This window comes from Bos indicus, chromosome 2 (assembly GCF_029378745.1).
Source record: "Bos indicus isolate NIAB-ARS_2022 breed Sahiwal x Tharparkar chromosome 2, NIAB-ARS_B.indTharparkar_mat_pri_1.0, whole genome shotgun sequence".
NCBI lineage: Eukaryota > Metazoa > Chordata > Mammalia > Artiodactyla > Bovidae > Bos > Bos indicus.
The window spans coordinates 133554914-133577600 of record NC_091761.1 but is presented as its reverse complement, the minus strand read 5'-3'; the positions used below and the strand labels follow the sequence as shown (position 1 = coordinate 133577600).

The 22687-nt window shown below is 60.3% G+C and overlaps 1 protein-coding gene across 1 annotated transcript in view; it reads right to left on the bottom strand.

Annotated features, from left to right (window-relative positions):
- Nucleotides 1-389: 389 nt before the first annotated feature.
- ALDH4A1 (aldehyde dehydrogenase 4 family member A1) overlaps nucleotides 390-22687 on the bottom strand; it is a 33290-nt gene continuing 10992 nt past the window's right edge. The window contains exons 2-15 of the mRNA XM_019982587.2: nucleotides 19785-19878; nucleotides 19044-19136; nucleotides 15348-15395; nucleotides 14463-14618; nucleotides 12015-12164; nucleotides 11865-11939; nucleotides 10582-10769; nucleotides 7895-7968; nucleotides 5402-5598; nucleotides 5212-5259; nucleotides 4149-4301; nucleotides 3386-3507; nucleotides 2748-2866; nucleotides 390-1858 (exon numbers count right to left, since the gene is read on the bottom strand). Coding sequence (XP_019838146.2) covers nucleotides 1746-1858; nucleotides 2748-2866; nucleotides 3386-3507; nucleotides 4149-4301; nucleotides 5212-5259; nucleotides 5402-5598; nucleotides 7895-7968; nucleotides 10582-10769; nucleotides 11865-11939; nucleotides 12015-12164; nucleotides 14463-14618; nucleotides 15348-15395; nucleotides 19044-19136; nucleotides 19785-19878 — 1630 coding nt within the window. The 3' untranslated portion in view covers nucleotides 390-1745. The remainder of the gene's footprint in view (nucleotides 1859-2747; nucleotides 2867-3385; nucleotides 3508-4148; nucleotides 4302-5211; nucleotides 5260-5401; nucleotides 5599-7894; nucleotides 7969-10581; nucleotides 10770-11864; nucleotides 11940-12014; nucleotides 12165-14462; nucleotides 14619-15347; nucleotides 15396-19043; nucleotides 19137-19784; nucleotides 19879-22687) is intronic.

Genomic DNA, 22687 nt, shown 5'->3' with positions numbered 1-22687 from the left:
CAGAATAATGCTTAAGTAGACCCCTGGGCATCATAACCCAGCCAAGCTGACCCACAAACTTAACTATCATAGCACTTAATGGTGGTTGTTTTAACAATGGGTAAACAGGTTAACATTGTTGAATCATTAATTCCATATCTGGCATTGCTCTGAGCACTTATGTGAATTAACTCATTGAATTCTCAAGACTGTGTGTGTGTGTGTGTGTGTACCCAGGCCCTCAGGCTCTAGAGTTCCTGCCACTCACATAGGACTTTCTGCCATCAGGGCTCACCCTTCCTTCCATCACATCACGGGCACTGTGCCCCTGACACCCGGTGACATGTTGGCAATCTCACCGGACTTAGAAGGTGACCAGCCCCCACCGCTCCCACCAGAAAGACCACCAGTTTGGTTAAGGAAGAGGCATTTTATTAGGTGGCATCAGGGCAAATCCCACGGCCGCCTCACAGTGCAGAACTAGCAGAACCAGGACCACCTCCGGCCTGCCCGCCGCCCATCCTGGCCCCCGTGAGAAACAAGCCTGTTGGCACCAGGCCCAGCCCAGACTGCGGGCCACGGCGTGACCGTGCACTGGGGGAACAGCCACTCCAGCCCCACGGGGGCCCCACGCCAGCCCTCGGAGGTGCCTGGAGGGCCCCCTAAAAACTCTCCTCAGAGTCGCCTCTTACCTGACCACCCAGAACCCACCCAGGATGCATCTGAGTGTCCCCCGATCAGCTGCATCGAGGAACAGGCCTCCGAGGGGCCAGTCCACACACAGAGCCACGAACATGCCAAGGAGGAACGATTCTACAGGTGAGCCTCAGCCAGGCCAGATGGGGACCCGAGGTGAGGTCTTGGGGCACTGGGGAAGGTAGGGGCAACATCTACCTGGGCCAGTGGGCACTGAGCTCCTGCAGGAAGCCCCAGGCCACAGGAGGCTCTCGGGGCAGAACCCAAGAGCTAAGGAAGTAGCAGGAAGGGCCCCCAAGGTCTGCCAACCTCACAGGCCCAACAGGAAGGACTGGCACCTTGGCAGGTGGACTGCAGAAGCCCCCCAGCCCCATCGCCTGGAGACCGCCAGCAATCTGAGGGCCTCCGAGAGCTCAGGCACTCGGGAGCAAGGCACACTCGGTCTAAGGCGTTTGGTTGGGCGCGGGTACCTGCTGGCACAGGCGGGTACCTGCTGGCACAGGTGCGTCTGGGCAAAGAGCTAGTGAGCAGCACGAACCAAACAGGGCAAGGCCAGCTGGTGCCCCCACGACCTGTGACCACAACGTGGCAGCCTGCAGGCCACCCTGGTCACCCCTAACCCTGGAGACCCGGAGAAGCCAGGGGCCTCGGTGGGTGCGGCGTGCCAGGGCGCCCAGAGCTGCCTCCTCCTCCTGCAGATCCACGCGCTTCTCCACTGCCACGCCCCAGGTCCCTGAGACCCTGGACACAGCAGAGAGGAGCGAGAAGGGGACTGATGGAGAACCAGTTAGGCGCCAAGGTCACACTCACCAGGCGGAATTTCTAGGATACTCTTTGGGGGCAGGGGTGGCAGCCCTACACCTCCCCACAGCGTGATCTCAACCCAGAGCCCACAGCTGACTCTAAGGGGTGGTACAGGCCAGGACGCAGGCCGATGCGGGGCAGGGGGCAGGACTTGGGCCTAGAAAGTCGCCCCATGGGGGCAGGGTGGAAGCACGGGGTGTGGTCAGTGCACTGAGGTCAGTCGTCTGGACGGACGGACGGACAGACGGCGGAGGCGCCGAGCGGGCTCACTGCATGTACGGGTAGCGCCAGTCCCCCAGAGGCCCGTGCGTCTCCTTGATGACCTGGGGCGACGTCCACCGCAGGACATAGTGGGGGCCGCCTGGCTTGTCATTGGTTCCTGTGGAAAGACAGCTCTGTTTGTCCCCCGACAGATACAGCAGCTCTGGGGAGAAGGGAGAAGGGGCGGGGACGAGCAGACGGAAGGAACGGGCAGCAGACAGCTAAGCCAACCCTGACACGGCGGCCAGGGCTCCCTGAGTGCCTCTGGGCAGAGGGCACGCAGCCGGCGGTCGGGGGGCAGGCGCCGGCGAGCAGACAGGACGCCCAGGCTCCCCAGGTCCCCGCACCCCACCTGCACGGCGTGTCCGAGAGGCAGGAAAGCACAGTGGAGGGCGCTGGACGGGGAGCGGGGAGGCCCAGGTTCTGGCCCCGGCTCTGCCACCAGGCACCGAGACCTCTGGCAAGTCCCTGCCCCTCGCCAAGCCTCAGTTTCCCCATTTGTAGACAGGAGGGGGTTGGACTGCAATGGCCGGGAAGACGGTAAGTTGTGTTTACTTGCTAAGTCGTGTCCGACTCTTTCTGACCCCATGGACTAGGAGCCAGGCTCCTCTGTCTATGGGATTTCCCAGGCAAGAACACTGAAGAGTTGCCGTTTCCGCCTCCAGGGGACCTTCCTGGCCCAGGGATCAAACCCGCATCTCCTGCGCTGGCAGGTGGGTTCTTTACCACTGAGCCACCTGGGAAGCCGAGATGCGGGTGCTGGACCCAAATCCTGGCTCCACCACTTCTTAGCCACGCGCCCCCCGGGCCTCAGTTCTCCCCTCTGTAAAATGGGAAGAGCACGGGCAGCACAACAGGGGGCTGTCGGGAGGACTCGGCTCGCACAGGGCCTGGCCCTCCGTGCTCAGCCGCCGGAGCTCCTCCTGTGCCTCTTAACACCCTCGAGATGAAGCAGCAAGGGTCTCCCCCAGGACCTCACCCCCTGCTAGAAGGGAGGACCCGCTCACCCGAGGCTCGGGCGCCCCCAAAGGGCTGCTGGCCCACCACCGAGCCGGTGGACTTGTCGTTGATGTAGAAGTTGCCCGCGGCGTGCCTCAGCAGCTCTGTGGCCTCCCGGAGAACGTCCCTACAAGGCAGGGCGGCGCTAAGAGGGCGGTTGCCAGTGCTGGGCCCCTGCCCTCGGCAGCTCGGGAACCCCCCAAGCCCCAGCCTGCCCCCACAGGTTCCAACCCCCCCTTCCCCTCTTAGAGGCAGACGCAGGGAGGCAACCAGTGCCACGGAGACAAGACGGGGCGAAGCCCCAGCCCAGCGTCACGGTGCCCAGGGGGCCCTCCACCAGACGAGGGCAACGCCTGGACCCAAGCCCTGCCTTCTGCCCTGAGCCCCGCCAGACCGGGCGGCGGGCCACAGGCGCGGACTGCCCGGCCCCGGCCCTAGAGGCCTGGCTTCAGCAGCCAACAGTGCGGCCCCAGCACCAACGCTTTACCAAGGAGCCTGCGGCCTCTGTCTACCTGCCGGCTGGGGCGGAGTGAGGGGCATGGAGAGCAGCAAGGGCACGTTACTGCTGGGATCCGCGTCCGGGGTGGGCTGTCTCCGGGGACAGGAGGACGTCAGGACTGGCGCTGAGGGGGCCGCGGCCACTCACTTATCCTGGGCGAACACTGCCCCCGTGAGGCCGTAGCTGGTGGTGCTGTCGACCAGCCGCAGCGTCTCCTTGTATTCCTCGTCCGGGTAGACATACACGGCCAGCACGGGACCGAAGATCTCCTGGAGAGAAGCCCCAGGGTCGGGCCCCGCCTGGACCCGTCCCCGAGGCTTCCGCCGCATCCCCCCGCCCCCGATCCCCTTCTCAGCCCAGCAGCCTGGGCCAGGCCTTGCCTTCTGGAGGGTTCTCTCCAGGACGGCTCCTACCCTGCCCACCCCACCCAGCCTGGCAGAAGATCCAGAGACCCTCTGTCCTCCCTGCCAGCCAGACCCACCCCCAGAGCCAAGAGTCCAGGCCCTTGGGAGGGGGACACTTCTGGCAACAGGCGGCCAGGGGACTGCCCTGTGACGTCACCTGGGGGCTGGGGACACTGTCATCCTGAGCAACTGCCTAACTTCTCAGAAGCTCAGTTTCTCATCTGTAAAATGGGAACGACACACCAATTTCCTGGCCCACACTGACGACTCCACAGATGTTAGAAGCTGAGACAGCTGTAGGGGCCTCCGGGGCAGCAGGCAGTCGGTGCTGTGACCTCAGCCCGGCCAGCAGCGTCAGGGATCTGGGGTCAGGAGGCCTGAGCCCAGGGCCTGGCTCTGCTCTCCCCGGGGGTGAGGCAGGCCCCTGGCAGGGCCGCACCACGCTCAGCTGTGAGACGGGACGACGCCCAGAGACGCTGCCCTCCCAGCCCCTCCCTCCCCGTCACCTCCTTCATGATGGGGTCTTGGGGGTCCTTGGTCTCGACGATGCACGGCTCCACAAAGTAGCCCACAGAGTCGTCACAGTGGCCCCCGGCCAGGATGGTGAGGCTGGGCGAGGAGCGGGCGTGCTCCAGCCACTTCCGGATGCGACCGAAGGACTGCGGGATCGGGGCAGGGGGTGTCAAGGGCCAGCTGGAGGCCGCTCCCAGCAGGAGCCCCCAACACATGGGCCCCAGATTCTGAAGGGGGCGAAGGCAGGGTGCGGGGGAGGCTGCGAGCAAACAGGGCCTGGCTAAGCAGGGCAGAAACAGGACTGGACGCGCAGGCTCGTGTGCATGTGTGTGTTAGAACACGCACAGAAAGAAAAAGAAAGAGTCCGGCTCTGCGGCCCCGTGGACTGTGTCCACCCGGCTCCTCCAGCCACGGGATTTTCCAGGCAAGAGTATGGGAGTGGGTTGCCATTTCCTTCTCCAGGGGATCTTCCCGACCCAGGGATTGAACTTTGGTCTCCCGCATTGTAGGCAGATGCTTTACCGTCTGAGCCACCAGGGAAGTCCAAGAACATGTACACTTACATATAAACATCATGCAAACATACATACATACAAATGAGTCTTTAGGTTTAGGTGTGCAGGCACACGTACGCCTGCATTACATGTTTCTGCAATGCAGACCACACACGTGCCTATCCACGTGTCCACACGTGTTGCCGGATTCGTCTGTGTGTGGAGACGTGTGTGCGTGCAGCTGTGCATGTGTTTACACGGGTGGACCTACGTGCGTGACCCCACACAGAGGTCTACGTGACTGTGTTCACGGCTGTGCGTGTACCTGTGTTCACGGGTGTGCGTGCAGGTGTGCAGGCGAACACGGGCACTTTAAGGGGGCCTGGAGGCAGGGTGTGCAGGAGGCGAGCTCCTCTCTGGGCAGGGATGCCTCTATTCCTTCCAGGGCTGGCGGGGGCGGCAGGGGCTGTGTGCATGGATCTCAGGCTACCCTGCTCTAAGCAGCAGATCTGGGTCACTCTTCCCGCCCCCCACCCGGCACAGGCCTGGCACCCCCCTGTACCTTGGCGTCAATCACGGCAGAGAAGAAGGTCCCAAAATCCTCTGCAGGCTGGAGGCAAGGGAGACACGGATGGAGAGGAGGTGGCCGTCGGCGTGAGACAAGAGGAGTGCCCCCCTCGCACACGGCGCCCCCCCAGCGGCCAATCCCATCAGCCCCCCGCTGGGCCGCGGCAGGAGGCTGAGCCACTCACATTGCCCACTTTGATCCCACCGAGCTCCTCCAGCAGCCGCCCTTTGATCTGCGGCCACAGCGAGCGGGGCGCGTAGAGGCGGGAGCACGCTGAGCACTTCTGGCCGCCGTACTCAAAGGCCGAGCGCAGGGTCCCACTCACCACGCTGTCCACGTCGGCCGAGCGGTGCACAAAGTGGAAGTTCTTGCCCCCGCACTCTAGGGGGCGGGAAGGGAGGGGCGCGCGTGGGGCAGTGGGCCTTGGGGCCGGCCCCGGGGCCCAACATGCTGCCTGCTCCTGTGCACAGGGGCCCGTGAGCAGCCCCCAGGACGGGCGGAGGAGGCCGTGAGAAGCCATACGCCCTGGACACTGACCAGCCAGGCCTGTCCTCCCACCCTACAGACGGGAAGATGGAGGCCCAGGCACGGGCAAAGGGCACCAGGAGGCGTCGGGACCAGCTTTCCCATTTCACAGACGAGAAAGCTGAGCCTGGGGATGGGAATGCTGCCCAACACAGATAAGGCAGAGGAAGGGCCAGAACCCAGGGCTCCCGGCAGCAGGCACAGCTTCCTTTGAGCCTTCGCCTGATCCCCAGCCGGGTCCACGGCCAGGGCTGGCTCCTCTCCCCTCCGCGTGGCGGGGACACCCCTCCCTGGTCCCCTTGGTGTGAGAGAGCCCAGGGAATCACGCCACCATCCGGGCCTTACTACTTTCTTCCTTCAGTTAAACATCAGCCGACAGCAGCTGGTGTTGCAAAGCACTCACTACCCGCCAGACTCAGTTTCAAAGCACTGTGCACCCCTTTCACTGAAGCCTCGCAGCAACCTCCCGTCATCATCCCATTTTAAAGACAAGAAAACTGAGGCACAGAGAGACCAAGTCGTGTACTCAAGGTTGGGAAGTGGTGGAGTGAGCAGCTGTCTTTCTCCTTCAGGGAGATGGTGGGAAGGAGACTGAACTGAAAACCATGCACAGCTGACCCAAGGGACTCACTGTTTCCCGGCTTACGAAGGTTGGACGGGGGTGTGCTGAGAGGCTGGAAGTTAGAGATGCTACCGCTGGCCCTGAGCAGAGTCACCTGCCCTGACACCCCTAACAAAGCCCCACCAGCTTAAGAGGCAAACGATTACATACAGGATGGATGAGCAGCAAGGCCCCTAGCACAGGGAAGTATACTCAATGTCCTGTAACAAGCCATGATGGAAAAGAACACGACAAAGAATATACAGATGCATAACTGAACCGTTCTGCTGTACAGCTGAAACTAACCCGATACTGTGAATCAGCCCAATTTGTAAATACCGCAGCCTAAGACTAAATCAACCATACTTCACTAAAACTTCTTTTAAAAGCTCCCACCAGCTCAGGAGTGGGGTCCAGTCTCCTTGTGGGTCCCGCTTCACTTCCAGGAGCAAGAAGGCTAGACCGGCAGCCCCAGCTCTGCCCTTACGGCACTGTGACCCATTGGGGCCCCTGTCAAAACAGGGTTCTGTACCCCAAAGAGCTTCAGAGACACTACACACCAACCCTGGCTCTTGCACATTAGCGAGTTAAAGGCTCTGAGAAGTCCTGCAGGTAAGGAATCCGTTTCGCTTTAAACACAGTGCATGCCAAATGTCCTTGGCCACAAAGCTGTGGGAACATTATTACTTCAACAAGACCCATCCCTGCCGAGCTCTCAGCCCCGTCTCCTGCCCCACCCCACCCCCTCTCCCAGCTACACTGGCCACGTCTCTTCACACACAAGCTCATTCCCACCTCGTGGTCTCTCCACTACCTGTTTCCTTGGCCTAGATCTGGGTGATGCAACCTAATGCAACATGGGAGTCCCGAGCCCCGTGCGGCCATTTAAATTCAAACTGATTAAAACTGAACGTAACTTTCACTTCCTCAGTCACACGAGTCCCGTTTCCAGAGCGCTGCGGCCACACGCGGTGAGCGGCTACCCTACAGGACCGCACGGTGAAGCCCATGTCCATCGTTGCAGGAAGGTCCACTGGACGGCGGTCCAGCGTCCGCACCCGTGACGGTCTGCTCTCCAGACCTCGGCGAGGCTCATTTCTCTTCACTGTTCAGGTTTCCGCTCAAATGCTCCCTCCTTGAAGAGGCTCCCCACCCTGGAGTCACAGCCGCCTGCCACACCCAGCCTCCGGGCGGCCCTGCCTGTCACCTCTTTGCTCTCCTTTAATGAGCCACGGCCCTTCTCACCCCACGACGATGTCATTTATCCAGCTGTTTACTGCCGCCTCCCATGGCTGGAACAGAAGCTGGTGACGGCTGGGTCTCTGGCTCTCATCACCCTTGCATCCCCACCTCCAAAAAGCACCCCTGCACAATCAGCAATTCCCTTGCTGCATGAGGAATGGATGAGAAGTGCGCGCTCTGAGCCAGAAGTTCTCGGAACAACCCCCGGGCCTGCCAGGGTGGGGGCTCCAGGCTGGAGTGCTCCGCCCCTGCAGAGCCCCCCAGCTCCTCCTCTCCCACAACGGCCGCGGCTGGGGAGGGGGCCCTTACCTCCAGCCAGGCGGGGGAAGGTTCGGAACCGGTCCAGGTTCTGGGCCACCTGCTTCCACAGGTGTTTGAAGGTGCTGAAATCAGAGGACAGAGTGGGGATCAGGGCGCCGGGCTCAGGCACCTGCGCAGGTGAGGGGCCTGCTCCCCGCCCACCCGACTAGAGGGCGGGGTACAGGGTCAGCAGCCCGCTGGAGGCTGGCGGAGGTGACAGCTGGCCATGGGCTGCGTGCAGGGCCTACGAGGAGGCAGCAAGGGGAAGCTTGGCAGCAAGGCAGGGCAGAGAGGGGCCCCGCCCCCAGGCCAGGGGGCTCCTGTCCCGACCCGGGTGCACACAGCTGTGTGATCTTGTGCCCAACACTTCACCTCTCTGGGCCTCAAGTTCATGCCACATCTGGAATCGGGCAAGAACAATTTCGCTTGGTGGGGCCGTCTTGGGATGGCTCTGATGTGAGTCAAGTGCTGAGGACAGTGCCGGGCACGCCGCGGGTGCCTGACAGGGCACACACACCACCAGGGTCTGCGAGGAGCACCTCGAGCTCACACCCGGGCCCGGGGACCAGGGAGCATCCTGGGAGAGGCGGCTCAGGCCCCCGCCTCCTCCCGGGGCTCCAAGTGTGACCAACCTCAGCACCGCAAAACAATAAAAATGCTAATCACCAGGGAGCTGGCGACACAGTAGCTGATACTAATTTATGACTTTCCCACCTTGGAGCCCGCTGCTCACCAGAGCATGGCAAATGGGGGCCAGGCCCGCTCCGCCAGCTAATAGGCAGGGACCCGTGGGGCCCGTGGCTGGCGGAGAGGGCCTTTTGGAAAACCGCCCTCCTCAGCAATTCTAACGCGGCCGTCGCCACCCGGCAAACCTTGGACGGGGCGGGTGGGACCCTGAGGTCAGCAGAGAGGGCGAGAAGCCACCGCGGCGAACCCAGGATACCTGGGAGACCCAGAGCAGAGGCCCCGACCTCTCCGCCCACACGACCCGTGGGGACCTCAAACTCACGGTGACCAGCTTCTGGTCCATCTCCTTCCCGAGGCTCCCGGGTGCCCAGCCGTCTGGGGAGCCCACCTTGGTGAACAGTGCCCCCTCCAGCCTCGAGCCTGGATGTCCCCACTGACCCCCGACCCCATACACAGGCGATCGAGTCTCCCTGCCACCTCCTCAGCCCATCTCTCCCGGCTCCCACCTCTCTACCCGGGTTCAGGCGTCGCTCTCCCTCTCCAGATCCTCCTAACCTGTCTCCTGCTCCCAGCTGTGAGAGACGTGTGCTCAGGGCAGCCAGAGCCATTATCTAGGTCAGAGGCTGCACACGCAGGCCCCAGAGGGGCTGAGGTTGTCCAGGCATGCGGAGACGCAGGGCCTGTCGGGATGGCGGGGAACCAGAGACCACCCACCCGTCTCCAGCCCGTGGTGCCACACGGAAATGCAGGCCCCGGGGGACCGGGTTCGTAAGTGAAGCCCCATTTGGATTTTCACATGAAAGTATCCTGGTGGTACACGGCTGTCCGTCTCTATTAGGAGTCAAAGAACACAGAGCCACTGGCCAGGCCCAACTGGAGAGCGAGCACTATACTCGCTTAAGTCTGACTGATTCAGCCACTCCCTCTAAAGAATCTGCTTGCAATGTGGGAGGCCTGGGTTCCATCCCTGGGTCAGGAAGATCCCCTGGAGAAGGAAATGGCGACCCGCCCCAGCATTCTTGCCTGGAGAGTTCCATGGACAAGGAGCCTGGGGGGCCACAGTCCAAGGGGTTGCAAAGAGGCAGACTCGACTGAGCGACTGACACTGTCGTGCTCACTGTCCTGCAGGTAACCTTCCACGGCTCCTACCATCTTCAGGATAAAGTCCAAACACCTTCACGGGTCCTGCAGTCACAAGTCTAATCCCTCCAGAGGCATTTCCCTGATGGTCCGTGGTTGAGACTCCACACTCCCAATGCAGGGGGCCCGGGCTTGATCCCTGGCCAGGGGGACTAGATCCCACATGCCTCAGCTAAGACCCAGTGAGTCACAAAACAAAAACAAGCCCCAGAGGCAGGACCTGACCCTCCCCGCGCTCACTGCCCAGCTTTGGCGTCAGCAGAGCCCAGCAAGCACAGGGCTCAGTGAACATCAGCTGAGTGCACGAAAACACGGCTGTGACCAAACCACGTGCCGCCCCCACCCTCTGACCCTCAACCCCAAGCTGCCCACTCCAGCCTCATGGGACTGCGTCCACCTCCCAGAGCACAAGAGCCTCAGCCTTACGCCTCTGCACGTGCATTCTCTCGCCTAGACTGCTCTCCTCCACCTCTGCCTGGCCCACTCCTCTGCTTAGACGCCACCTTCTCCAAGAAGCCTTCCTGACTTCTCCTCCAATTCATTCCAAGCTCCCCTTTGTCCTTTCTAGGGTCAGAGGTGGCATCAAAATCCGTGTCGCCAAATACCTGTAGGCTGCTCCTGGCCTGTTGGCCTGTAACCCTCTTTCCTGTCCACTAAACAGTCTGACCCTCACAACGACTCTGCAAGGTAGGAATCAGCACATATGCAGGCTCAGAGAGGTGAAGGGGCTTACCCAAGGGCCACTGAGCGAGGAGGCGGGACACAGTCAGTGCCTGGCCCCTGAGTCACAGCCCCGGTTCTCAGACAGAGGTTGGGAGGCCTGGGGAGCATCCCCAGGCTACCCTGCCCAGCCCTCCTCGGGGACTTACGGCACACTGCCTGTGAAGTTGATGCCACACAGGTGCTCTGAGCTGGTGACAGTGTCCCCGAAGGTGGGCCCGTCGGCTGGCACAAACTGGATGATGTTGGGGGGCAGCCCGGCCTCCCTGAGGATGCGGTAGACGGCATAGCTGGCCAGCATGGCAGTGTCGCTGGGCTTCCACAGGACCACGTTGCCCTGCCCGGGAGGCACAGTGATGACTCACAAGGCCGAGGGCGGCCAGCAGCCCCGACCCCCACCCTACCCCAAGGTACAGCCATCCCTCAGCTGCAGCCACCAGGTAGGTCCCAGTGCAGGCCAGGATGTCCCCAACCCAGCCCCAATCCCCCAGGTGCTGGGCACTGGGCCCTCAAAGTCCTTGCGAATGAGCTGACGCCCTGCCCTGCCTGCTCCCACGCTCTGGCCAAGGCTCCCTTCCTCTAGAAGTTTGTGCCAACTGATCCTGCCAGCACCCTTCAGGCAGGTCTGTTCTGGGTGTTTCCAAGTTGCCGGGCGCCCACGGGGTGAGGTTGGGACAGCACGCACAGGCCTCTGTCTGCACGTGTTCTGGAGGAGGGCACGTGGGTGCTGGGTGTGTGCACGTTTGTCTGAGCACAGACGCACGAAGACGGGCCCGTGCACGAGCACCTCCCAGATCACCCGGCCGCCCCGACCGCTCAGCCCTCCTGCTGCTCCCTGGGTGACCCAGGCCCCCCAAGGTGGTGAGAGAGCTCCCCCACCAACTCAAGGGAGCTCACAGCCACCTTCATCCTGACCACGGCAGTGGAGCCCTCTGACTTCAAGACCACTGAGACAAACCAAGCCCAAACCTCTACCTGTTTCATCATCTATTAGCCGTGCAGCCCTGACGAATAAGTCCCCGGGCACAGAGCAAGCATTCAGAGGTGAGCTGTAATTATCGTTAGCAGCCCCTGCGTAACACTAATCCTGCACTGGGCCAGACCTGCCTGCTGTTAAGACGAGTCAAAACACGGTCTCACTTGCTCTTCCCAACCCTGTAACGTAAGCTTTTCTGTTATTTCTATCTTGCAGATGAGGAAACGGCCTCAGAGGAGGGCAGGGGCTGGCCTGGGGCCACCCAGGGAGAGTGGGGCAACGGGGACCCAGATCAGCCTCCGACCCTAGAAGCCTCTCCAGGCGGCCAGCTGCCTCCACGTTTTGTGCCTCTCCCCACAAGGGCGGGGCCCCAGGGCTTCCACGTGGCCTCCTGACTGCTGAGGGGGAAGCGATGACTCGGTCCTGCCACCCCCCAGTCCGCTGTCCACATCTCACCATCAAGGCCGGAGCCCCTGCCAGGTTGCCCCCGATCGCAGTGAAGTTGAAGGGGGAGATGGCCGCCACGAAGCCCTGGGGAAGAAGAGGCGGTGAGGCCAGGCCCAGGGCTTCCGGCGGCTCCCCGCCCACGCCTCCCCCCGGCGGTACCTCCAGCCCCCGGTACAGCATGCTGTTGGTGCTGGGCGGCACGCTGAGGGGCTGCTCGCCTTCCAGCTCCACGGCGAACTTGGCATTGAAGCGGAAGAAGTCGATGAGTTCAGCCGCAGCGTCGATCTCCGCCTGGATCACTGTCTTCCCCTGCCAGGCGGGAGGGCCCCAGGGTCAGCAGTGGAGGACCTGCCTCCGGAGAGCCCTCTCCCGACCCTGGACCCTGTGCCCTCAGTCACTTGATGCGCATGTGTGTTTGGGAGAAAGAACCAGGGGACCTGAGGACTGCAAACATCAGCCGTGGGGAAAGGCCTCTGGGCGGCCGGAGTCGGGCTCTCCAGGATCTGGCACACCCTCGCTGCACACGCGGTCGCTGGTGGCTGCTTGCCCTGCCCCGGACGCCCCGCCGGGGAAGGGAAACTGCTCCTGTCTGCCTCTCTGCGCCTGCCCACTTTCCGCGCGGCCACCGTACTTCCTACGAGCTGCTGAGTCTTAGGTCAAATAAACAGGCATCTTCCTTTGGTCCTGGAGTGTGTGTGCCTCTTCCTGCCCAGGCATGGCTCACCTGGGACCCTCTGGAGACCCAACGTCCACCCGAGGGGGCTCGGCTCTATCGGGAGACACTGGGCTGGTGGTGGGGGTGTCGTAGCAGCTCTGTGCAGCAGAGGGCGCTCTCGCTACAGGCTGGCGACCGGGCAGGGCTGTGGGCGGCCCTGAGCCGTGGGCGGAGCCAAGATCCTTACTGTGAAATGAACCCTCTCCCTCTGCTCCTTCCCCAGAGTGCTCGAAGTGCTACCTGCCAGCTCAATAAGCACTCACTACAAAAGCGCTTATCAGGAACTTCCGTGACTCCACGCAGACACAGAGCAAGACCCAGAAAGAAAGACAGAAAACACTAACGTGATTGCTAAGCCCAAAAAAGCTTGTAAAGACGCAGCAAACACATATGAGGTCATCATCACACCCCGATGCGGCCTGAGCTGTAACCAAGGAAGGAGCAGCATGTCGCGAGGGGCACAAAGGTGGAACCCAGTCCTTGTGGACTGGTGAGGTCCTAGGAGTCTCACAGAGGGGGTGTTCCTGGGCTAGACCTTGACAGTTAAAGAGTTCACAAAGTAGGGGAGTATTCCTTGGCGGCTCAGTGGTAAAGAATCCGCCTGCCAATGCAGGAGACACGGGTTCGAGCCCTGGTCCCGGAAGATCCCACATGCCTCGGAGCAACTAAGCCCGTGAGCCACGATGACTGAGCCTGTGCTCTGGAGCCCAGGCGCCCCAACTACTGAGCCCATGGCCCCGAGCCTGTGCAGAACAAGAGAAGCCACTGCAATGGGAAGCCTGCATCCCACAATGAGAGAGTAGCCCCTGATCGCTGCAACTGGAGAAAAAGCCCGTGCGGCAACAAGACCCAGCACAGCCAACTAAAAAAAAAAGTTCACAGGGCAGAGAGGACAGGGAGCATTCTAGCCGGGGGACCTAGGCCAGAGACTGGGGTCGGGATGTCTGTGGTGTCCAGGAGCCTGGCTAGGTCCAGACTGGTGATGTCGTGGGTGGGATGGTCTGGCAGGAAAGGGCACAGCAGCTAGCCAGCTGGACAGAGGTGGGGATGGAAGGGCCATGGGGGCCGGGCTCAGGACTTGGGACATGACTTGCAGCCAGACAGCGAGAGCTCGGTGGTTCATATGCCTGGAGTGACCTGCGGGGGGTGTCACAGAGACCGCTGTGAGGCCTGCAGGGGCCTGAGAGAGCCTGGAGGGCTGTGTGGGGCCACTGTCAGTCCAGGCAAAGCACGAGGGCCTGGCCCAGGGCAGGGACAGATGGACACGAGGGGCTGCTTACAGAGGAGGGCATGCAAGCGTAGTCCAAGTCACCTGGCCTGTAATATATATGGGTCTGTCAAGGCTATGGCTTTTCCAGTGGTCATGTATGGATGTGAGAGTTGGACCATAAAGAAAGCTGAGCGCTGAAGAATTGATGCCTTTGAACTGTGGTGTTGGAGAAGACTCTTGAGTCCCTTGGACTGCAAGGAGATCCAAGCAGTCCATCCCAAAGGAGATCAGTCCTAGGTGTTCATTGGAAGGACTGATGCTGAAGCTGAAACTCCAATACTCTGGACACCTGATGCAAAGAACTGACTCACTGGAAAAGACCCTGATGCTGGGAAAGATTGAAGGCAGGAAAAGGGGACGACAGAGGATGAGATGGTTGGATGGCATCACTGACTCAATGGACATGAGTTCTGAGCAAGCTCCAGGAGTTGGTGATGGACAGGGAGGCCTGGCGTGCTGCAGTCCACGGGGTCGCAAAGAGTTGGACACGACTGAGCGCCTGAACTAAACTGAACTGTCCTCTTTCCTAGGCCTGGTGGGTCCTGGTGACCCATGCAGCGATGTCTGCCGAACTGGATGAGGTGCGACCCCCACAGCCCCCACAGCCCCGCGGGTGCCTCACCTGCCCCACCATGGTCTTGGCTAGGACCTCGGCCCTGCGTGGCCCGCTCAGCAGGTCGGCTGCCTTCAGGAAGACTTGCGCCCGGTCCGCCACAGGCTTCAGGTCCCACTCCTTCCTGGCAGCCAAGGCGGCCCCGATGGCTCTGTGGAGCAGGGCCTGATGAAGAGGGAGAGGTTGGGGGCTTCCTCCCACGGCAGCAAGGGAGCAAGAGGAGCGATCCGGAGAGATCACTATCCACCCAGGGAGGACCCCTATCTCCCTCCCCCTGACAGTGGCATATGCTGGGTCCCACAGCCAGCTGGGCTGCCCCAGGCTCGGAGCCTGCCCCCCTCCAGTCAGGAGGAGCCCAAGGCGCCTACCAGTGGGTCCCATGCCAAGGACTCGCTCCATTTCCCCTCGTGGCCTCCCCCAGCTCCCGGAGCCTGGTACTCCCACACCCGCGGTTCAGGGCCTGCAGCCCATGAGGTCAGGACCTGACCTTGTCCTTGTCGGGCCAGAGCTGCAGCCAGAGACAGGCTCCTGCTGGCATCCCAGCTGCCAACCGCCCTCATTGGCACGTGACGCCAGTGCCTCGACCCCGCGCCCTCGCTGGCCTTCCCTGATGCCAGGTCTCTGCCCCTTTCTCTCCGCGATGCCTCCCGTTTCCCAGGCTCAGCCTTCCAGAATCCCCTCCCCCAATCATGGCATACCCCAGCCCTGGCCCAGGCAGCTCTCATTAGGCCCACGTGAGCCCTGGCACACCTGGCCTGGCCAAAGACACCTGCCCAGGGACACCCTCAGTGCCAGCCCTCCTACCCCAACCATGGCCCGAGAGGGAGGCCGTAACTGACCTCCACCCCCATGGCAGCAGAGGTCAACTCACCAGGCAGGCCGCCAGGGACTCACCTTGTCTGCGTAGCAAAACTTGGCCACCTTGTGTCCATGGTTGAAGGGCTGCAAGGAGAGAGCAGGGTGAGGCTGCTGTCCACGAGGGAGGAGCCCTCCCCGGGCGGGTGGGGACGGAGCCGGGCTCAGAGCTTGCTGCCAGGCCAGAGTCCTCCACACGCTCGCTCTCCCCGCTCCAATCCCCAGGAGTTGCGTGGGGGCAAATGAGGAGCTCTTAGATTTGGGCAGACCACCCCCACACACACGCCCCTCGGATGCCCACTGAGCCTCGTGTGGAATCCTCAGGGCTTTGTTCCAAGTGTTCCCGTGGGGTCCTACACAAGACCTTCCCTGGCCTCCCTGGACACCCACCTGCTGCAGACTCCTCATCATAGCCCCCTACCCACCTTCCCATCCCAGCTCCCCAGCTGCCCATGGGCACCTGGCCCTCCAAACATCTCTGTCTGAACTCACTTCTGCCAAGCCCACACTCTTAACCCCTCCACCAGCCTAAAATCAGGAAGCATTCTAATGAGCCATGGGCTTTTTCTCACCCTCCTTCACCCTCTCCAATGGTTCGTTCCCCAGGCTCTTGGAAGAGGCTCTGAACCACAGCCAACAAGAATTGCACCGAATGCTCCGACCCCACCAGCTTCCTCCCTGCTCTGCAGCTCCCCCAGCCTCCTCCTGACTCTGCACCTGTGACCCCTCAGCTGGCAGTGAGTCCCCAGCCCATCTCATCCCTGCGGTTCAACTCAGATGCCACCTCAGAGGCCCGTGGACCGCCCCACCGTAAGTGGCCTTCACATCCCCAGCCCTCACCTGCGCTTTCCACAGCTCCTCTCACATCTGGAAATCTCTCGTTTGTCTCTCTGCTGACACGTACCCAACCTCACTCTCCCCAATGTCGGCTCCATGAGCACAGAGCCATCTACTGTGTTCATCTGTGTCCCGGCAGCCAGCCCCCCTGGGTGTGGGCTGAGGGCACTTGGATGGATGAATGGGTTTTATTATCATGATTTATAAGTACCTCCTGACTCTTTGTGACCCCATGGACTGTAGCCCACCAGGCTCCTCTGTCCGTGGAGTTCTCCACCCAAGAATCCTGGAGTGGGCAGCTGTTCTCTTCCCCAGGGGATTTTCCCGACCTAGGGATCGAACCTGGGTTTCTTGCCCTGCAGGCAGATTCTTTACCTAATCTGAGCCATCAGGGAAGCCCCATAAGTACCCCCCCACCCCCGCTAGAAAGAGCTAAAGTCACCCTTTTGGAAATTGTCTTCCAACTTTAAACAGGTTTCTCGCTAATAATGCCAAGGAGTAAATTGCTTCATTTACGCACCGTGGCACTTACTTTGCAACTGGTTGCGCTGCACAAAGCTGGGAACCCCACGTACAGCCCTGACATCAGAACGCAGACACACGTGCGCTCACACAAACACACATTCCACTTCTGCGCGTAGCCAAGCTGGCTGTTTGCTCTAAGCCTTTCTGGGCTACAACTGTCCCTGCCGTGACAAGGGATAAAAAGACTGGAATGGGGCCTCTGCCTGCAGTTGAAGTCGACCCAGGGTTCACCCTTAGGTGGATGCAGACCTCCATTCAGCCGTGAATCCTGGGCAAGATCCCAGCTGCCACCAGGGTATCACTCTCGCCCTTGAACAGACGGACAGCTGGGGGCACAAGTGCGGATGCTATTTCTTAACCATCAAGCCCAGGGACTTGTTAGGGAGAACAGGCTGTCTATCGCGGCCCCATTTCTAGCAAAATCCCCGCTGAGAGGAAGGCTGAAGGAGGGTGCTGGAGGGATATGCAGACGCGCTCCGGCTCCGGCCGGGGCTCCGAGAGGCCTGCACGGCCCAGAGAGGAGAGAGGGCTGAGCGGAGAGGGCTGGGGCTGTAGGGACCGGGGCGCTGGCGGCCGGACCCGCACAGGGGCTCACGGGGGGGCCGCTCGTGTGGCCACACCTTCCTTCTCCCAACAGAAGCTGGATGTTTGGATTTATACATGAAATGGCCCCGTCTTTAGGTTTCGGAGATGAAGCTCCCAGTGGCTGACTTGCAGCAGGAGCTCCAGATGGAAAGCCCAGCCCAGCAGTGGACGTGGGGCCTGCAGGGTGACCTGTGGGCATCCTCGGGCGATGGGCTTTGATATCGTACCCAGACGCCAGTGGGCGAGAAGCAGCCCCACGGAACATCTGTGTGGGAGATGAGGATGCTCGTGGGGACGCTGCTTGTCACATCACTGCGTCCTTCTGACTCCTCCACAAGAACTTTCTCTCCAGGCCCAGCCCCAGGAATGGCTGCGTTCCTCCAACTACACAGGTGGGATGTATCTCAGGAACATTCTGGCTAGGGTCAGTGATGTGGTCTCCTCTCCCCTACAAACCAGGAGGCCTAAAAGTAAGTTTGTGGCCATCTCCAGCAAGGGCCCAAGGCTTCACAACGTTGTGGCCATCAGGTCAGAGCAAGAAGACTATCTTGCTGCCGTATGTTAATTAGCACGCTGCTTCTAAAGCCCCTTTAGAAACAGTCAGGGTGTGAATGGATTCACATGAATCGAAATCAAGGGGTTCCGACGGCAGCCCACTGGATAAGACTCTGCGCTTCCACTGCAGGGGACATGGGCTCGATCCCTGGTCGGGGAAATAAGATCCTGCATGCTGTACAGGCATGGCCAAAGGTTTTTAATAAAAAGTGAGTCAAATCAAGGGACTATGGTTCCGGGGAACCTGGATCCCTCATCCCTGTTCCATGTCTAACTGTGCCACCCCAGGGGGGCCACTGACGCCTCGGAGCCTTTCCCGATCTGTAAAATGGGTGGCTAACCTCCTGCTCTTCCAGCCTCCAGGGGAGTGGCAGGGACTGCAGAAGTTTGCGCAAAGGGGCCAGGGCCTCACAGCTGTGTCTGTGGATGGAGCCTGGGCTCCACCAGGAGGCCTTCCAGAAGGAAGCGCCACTTGCCACGCCCAGAGAGCTCACCTCTGCTGAGCTCATGGTCACTTAGACCACTGGTTCCCAAAACACAGCAGGGCTTTGGTGACTGCCTTTCTTTGGAAGAATATCTTCTCTTTTATTCAAGTATACTGTTTCAGGTGTATAGCACAGTGATTCAGTTAAATATATATGTATACGTAACTGAATATACATATACATTTTCAGATTACTTTCCATTACAGTTTATTACAAGATGCTGAATATTGTTCCGTGTGATACGGTGAATCCTTGTTGCTTACCTGTTGTATATATAGTAGCGTATGCCTGTTGTAGAGAGTAGCGTGTGCCTGTTGTGTAAAGAGCAGCGTGTCTGTTGTGTAGAGAGTGTGTTGTGTATAGAGCAGTGTGTGTCTGTTGTGTAGAGAGCAGTGTGTGTCTTTGTGTAGAGAGTATATAGCGTAGTGTGTGCCTGTGAAGGGCAGGATCTGCTTTGATTCTGACTGTGCCCTTGCTTCCTGCTCTCTAGGTGGTTAGGGGGTCAGCTTTGTAAAGCGAAGGCGAAGCTGGGGGCACTTGCTGTTTCTAACCTCCCCATGGCAGGCGTGATGCCGGCACCTTTTATGAGCGTCCCCCAAGGTTGCCTTTGGAAGTTTTCCACCGGTCCTCGGAATTCAAAAGCCCGTGGTGGACTCGAAGCCCCTGTGGAGGCAGAACCCCCGAAGAGCGTGTTTATGTGCCCTGGGATTCCAGAGAGCGGCCAAGCCCCAAGGCCCGCTGGACTTACCGACGCCTGGTACCGCACATCCGAGGTCCAGACCTCCTCGTCCCCCACCACGCATGGGATGGCCTCCGTCCGGCCCTTCAGCTCCTTCAGGGCCTGGGGAGAGGACAAGAGGCCATGCGAGCCCTTCCTTCCCTCCTGCTGCCCACCAAAACCCCGAGGCAGGGTCTGCAAAGCAGCCCCGGAGAGAAGGGAGGGGGGTCAGGGGGCAGAGACATGTCCTCCCGATCGGCCCCGCCCCGTTATCTCCTGGCCTGCGACAAGCCAAGGCCGGTGTTGCCAGCTTGTCCCATTAGAGAGGAGATTTTAAAAACTGGGTCTGAAATTTACGTGAAATCTCACAATTTTAAAACCCTCGTATTAAGGGGAGAAACTCTTTTGGCTGTGCCGTGTGGCTGGTGGGATCTTACCCAACCAGGGACGGAACCCCACCTTCAGCAGTGAAAGCACGTCCTAACCACAGTCCAGGGGATTCCCCGGAGGATGTTTCCAAGCACAAACTATCTGCAGACTCATGACCCCTGACCTGGGACCCCAAAGAGGCCCAGGTGGCCACCCTGCTGCTCCCAGGTACCCCCGTCCCCAGCACACGGCTCTGCCGATTCCCGGGTGCTCCCAGGGCTGGGGGCAGGGGCACGAGGGGGTGGGTGGCTGCGGGCGCAGACAGGTCTCGTGGGAGCTGCTGAAGGCTGTCTCCACCAAGCCCTCCAGGCGCTACTGGGTACCCCTCACTGTCCCCATTACCTTCTGCAGCGCATCTCGCTCAGGACTGCCCTGCGTGAACGCCAGCACGGGCTCGTTGGCCACCTGGAGGGAGGAGACGCACCTCCGACACAGCCTGGCGGGGAACAGAGGCGCGCAGGTCAGCAGCGCCAGCCCCGGCACCCCGTCACCTTCAGGGGGACCTGGGCTGCCCAGAACCTTGAAATGCAAACCCATTATAGAACTGGGGGATGAGAACCGGCCTTGGAGTCCAAAACCAAAGTTCAAGCCCAGGTCCTGCTACTGTGAGTCCTCAGACACCTGACCTGCCTCCTCCGAGCCTATGTCTCCATCTCCTAAATGAGAATCACCACAGAGACTCACACGGTTGCTTGAAGTTGGAATTCACAGGTACAGAACCATGCCTGGGTGTTTTTCACATAAAGCAGGCTTAATCTCCACTTCCCCACAAGGTGGACTTTCTCCCAAACAGACCCAAGTTACTCCTTTCTCTAAGTAGCAAAGTCAGCACATACCACAGCTCAGTCTCATCCGGATGGGAACCAGCTGAGAGCTCCTTGGCACAAGGACGTGAGTTCCGGGTGGGCAAGAACGCCCAAGGGGAGGGCCGTGAACTCGGAGGGGTGCCCTGAGCTCGGCTCACAGCCACAGGAAGGGCTGCTGTGGGCGTTCAGGGTCTGATTCCTGGGGACTGAATGCCAAGGACTCCTTGTTCTGGGGACCCTATTCACTCTTGACCCCATGGCCTCACTGATCGGTGACCACCAGTGGTGCCATCCCTAATGTGTTTGGGGGCCCCAGGGTGGGTCGGTCACCCCCTTCATGGACTGGGACAGGGGGCTGGGGGAGGGCTGAAGAGGGAGCCGGGTCAGCAGATGGAAGCTGCCACGTGTGCGTGCTCAGTCATCCAGTCGTGTCCGACTCTTTGTGACCCTGTGGACCGCAGCCCACCAGCCTCCTCTAGCCATGGAGTTTTCCAGACAAGAATACTGGAGTGGGGTGCCATTTCCTCCTCCAGGGGATCTTCCCCACCCAGGGATTGACCTAGCATCTCCTGCAGAGGCAGGAGGATTCTCTACCACTGAGCCACCAGGTAAGTCCAAGCTATTACATATACAATGGATAAACAAGGTCTTACTATGCAGCATGGGAAACTACATTTAGTAATCTCTGGTAAATCATAATGGAAGAGAATATTAAAAAATGGGTATATATAATCTTATATTGGTGAAAATGGTATATAAAAAATACCATTTTATATAACATACTTAGATGAAAAATATATATATAAAATACATATATAAAACGTTATACAAAATAACACACACTTAAATGAAAACACTTGTTAATAAATGCAGCCTTAAAATTTTCCAAAAAGAGTCCGTCATTCCAGCGCTGGAGGAACCTCAGCAGTAGGCCTTCCCCTCCAGGCCTCAGTTTCCCCAGCTGTAAACGAGGGCAAGAGCGATGACAAAGGCCCTCGAGGACACACAGGGAGCATCAGCTTTGATAAAACCATGGTGGCGCCGGAAGGGCCTCACCGGCGGCCTGCGGTGATTTAGGTGATTTAGGTCCTAAATGGAAGGGGACTCGTTCAAGGCCAAGATCAAGAGAAACCTAGATTTAAGTCCAGAAAAACCCAGCTCTATCTCCCTCCGGTCAACGCCCCATGGGCAGAGCCTGGGAGGAACACGCCTGCAGGTGGACCAGTTGGTTCCCGGTCACGCACACCGCAGGGACCGCAGGGTCTGCAGGCCTCCGGGGGTGGGGTGTGAGGGGGAGCCCGTTTCAGGACCGGGGTGACGGCAGCTGATTTGGGGAGGGATAAGGACGCGGGGGCTGGCTCTGGTCAGCAAGTGCGGCAATTCCATGGTGGGGTGAGAGGCAGCAGCTCCTCCCTGGGCAAGCGGGCGCTGCCTGGTATCGGGGGTGGGGGGCACAGAGACCTCTGCTGGGCAGTCTGAAGCAGCCTGGCCCGCCCACCTCATCACAGCCCCTGGGGAGGGCGTCTGAGGCTGAGGGCTTACGCACGAGAGAACCAAACAGTCTGGCTGTGAATGTCGGGCACTTTTTTACCTTTCTCACCGAGAAGGGCTCTGGGCTCAGACACCCGGCCTGGAGGCCTAAAGGAAGGACATCACACCAGGCTGTATGCGCAGATCGCCGCTGACCCCACCAGGCTGCAAGGCAGCTTGCTCATCTGGAGGGACAGCAGTGACCGAGACAGTGACCCTGTGACTGCACGCAGCCGGCCTCCAGTGCGGGACCCGGGCAAGAAGGGAACACTCGGGCTTCCCTGGAGGCCCAGTGGCTAAGACTCTAAGCTCCCACGGCAGAGGGCGCGGCTTCAGTCCGGGCTTGGAGAACCAAGACTCCACGTGCCGCCTCGGGGTGCAGCCAAAGTAAGAATAAAAATTAAAAAAAAAGAAGAAACACAACTGTGACTGAAAAAGCGAGTGTCGGTCGCTCAGTCACGTCCGACTCTTGTGACCCCGTGGACTGCAGCCCGCCAGGCTCCTCTGTCCACGGGATTCTCCAGGCAAGAATACTGGAGGGGGTCACCATGCCCTTCTCCAGGGGATCTTGATCCCCTGGGTGGGGATCAAACCCAGGTCTCCTGCGTGGTGGGCAGATTCTTTACAGTCTGAGCCACCAGGGAAGCCCAAGACTGAAAGGACAAGAACATAACTAAGGAGGGAGGAGGGCGGGGCTACTTCAGCTGGGGTGGTCAGGGAGGGCCTCACGGAGGAGGTGACCTCTGCCGGCCACCTGCAGGAGGTCTGAGAAGAGCTGGGAAGAGTGTTCCAGGCAGGGGGAAGAGCAAAGGCCCAGAGCAGGGAGGACAAGTCAGGAACAGCAAGAGGGGGCCTGTGCAGTGGAGGTTGGGGGGGTGGGGGGAGGGCCGGTCTCCTAGGACCCCACCC